The following is a 1,894-nucleotide window of genomic DNA, read 5'->3' on the forward strand; positions in this document are numbered from 1 at the left end:
ACGTTGTCCTGTCCCGAGATGTGTCGGATGTCGGTCGTGAATTGTGCTATGAAATCCAGGTGGTTGAATTGCCTTGGTGAGCATTTGTCCCTTTTCTGCTGGAAAGCGTAGGTGATAGGTTTGTGGTCTGTGAAGATGCTGAAGTCGCGCGCTTCCAGCATGTGGCGAAAGTGCTTTACGGCCTCGTAGATGGCCAACAGCTCGCGGTCATACGCACTGTATTTTTGCTGGGCCGGGTTGAGTTTTCTTGAGAAGAATGACAGGGGCTGCCAGGCGTTCTTGACGCGTTGCTCTAGCACGGCACCCATTGCGGACGTGGAGGCATCTGTGACGAGTGCAAGTGGCGCGGATGGATCGGGGTGAGCCAGTAGTGTGGCGCGTGACAAACTCGCCTTGCACTCTTCGAAGGCCCTGTGGAGCTCCAGTATCCATGTGATGGGGTGGGAGCCCTTGACATTGGGTCCGGAGAGGACGTCGTGCAGTGGTGCCTGGTGTGCTGCCGCGTGGGGCAGAAATCGCCTGTAGTAGTTCAGCATGCGAAGGAAACGGCGAAGCTGACTGGCAGTTTTGGGATGTTGACATTCCTGGATGTGAGTCACCCGTTCTTCCAGCGGTTGGGACCCTTCGGCGGACACCTTATAACCGAGGAAGGTGATCTCAGGTACCCGGAAGACGCACTTCGCCGGGTTGATGAGGATCCCATAGTTCTGCAGTCGGTCGAAGAGTGCCCGTAGGTGTTGCTCGTGTTCCTCTAGAGACCGGGAGAAGATGAGGATATCATCCAGGTAAGCGAAACAGAAGTCGAGTCCCCGCAGAATGTCGTCCATGAAACGTTGGAAGGTCTGTGCGGCGTTGCGCAGGCCGAAGGACATGAAGGGGAACTCGAATAGGCCGAATGGAGTGGTGATGGAAGTCTTCTGTATATCACCGGGATTGACGGGAATTTGGTTATAGGCTCGTACCAAGTCGATTTTGGAGAGAATGGTACAGCCATGGAGCTGGTGTGAGTAGTCATGGATATTCGGGACTGGGTAGCGGTCAGGGATTGTCCGGGCGTTTAGTGCTCTATAGTCGCCGCAAGGACGTCAACCGTTGTCTTTCTTGGGCAGAATATGTAGTGCCGAGGACCATGAACTCTCTGATCGACGAGCTGTACCATCCCGCAACATGGCGTCGAACTCGGCTTTTGCGATAGCGAGTCGGTCCGGTGCCAGTCTCCGTGGTCGGCTGGTTACTGGTGGGCCAGGCACAGTCCTGATGTGGTGGACGGTGTTGTGTCGTATCTCGCGCTGGACTCCAGCTGGGCGGGTCAGGTCCGGGAACTCTGTGAGGAGGCTGTCGATCGGTGTGTTGCTGCTGATGGTCTTTACACTGGGGATCAGTGCGTTGGCCGCTGATGCCGGGGCTGACAGCGTCGTGACCCCGTCCAGGATGCGGTTGTTCCGACAGTCCACCAGGAGACCGAAATGCGACAGGAAGTCCACACCGATGATAGGATGCGGGACGTCGGCCACCACGAAGCGCCACGTGAATTCTCGGCGTAGGCCCAAGTTGAGGCTGAGAGGCAGCCATCCGTATGTGTGGATGGTAGTGCCATTAGCCGCACACAGGTCATAGGTGGTACGTTCCATGCGTCGATGTACGAGCCTGCGGGGATATACACAGAGGTCCGAACCCGTGTCGACTAGAAGCTGCCGTTTGCTGACTCTGTCCGTTATGAAGAGGCGGCCTGTTGTACCGCAGACATGTGCCGCCGATGATGTCCGCTGCGTCAGTTTCCCTGCTGGCGGTAGGAGCAGGGCGGAGTACAGTTTTGTGCCAGAGCGCCGAAGCGGCGGTGGTACCAGCAGATACTGGATGTGGCGTCGCCCCGGGAGGGGGATCTGCTGCCGGG

The 1,894-nt window shown here is 57.3% G+C and overlaps 1 protein-coding gene across 1 annotated transcript; it reads right to left on the bottom strand.

The window, feature by feature from the left end:
• Positions 1–1,085: 1,085 nt before the first annotated feature.
• Positions 1,086–1,631, bottom strand: LOC111864132. The gene has a single exon (XM_023851167.1). The coding sequence runs from the start codon at positions 1,629–1,631 to the stop codon at positions 1,086–1,088; it is 546 nt and encodes a 181-aa protein (XP_023706935.1).
• Between the last annotated feature and the right edge of the window lie 263 nt (positions 1,632–1,894).

Source organism: Cryptotermes secundus, unplaced genomic scaffold (genome assembly GCF_002891405.2).
Source record: "Cryptotermes secundus unplaced genomic scaffold, Csec_1.0 scaffold1240, whole genome shotgun sequence".
NCBI lineage: Eukaryota > Metazoa > Arthropoda > Insecta > Blattodea > Kalotermitidae > Cryptotermes > Cryptotermes secundus.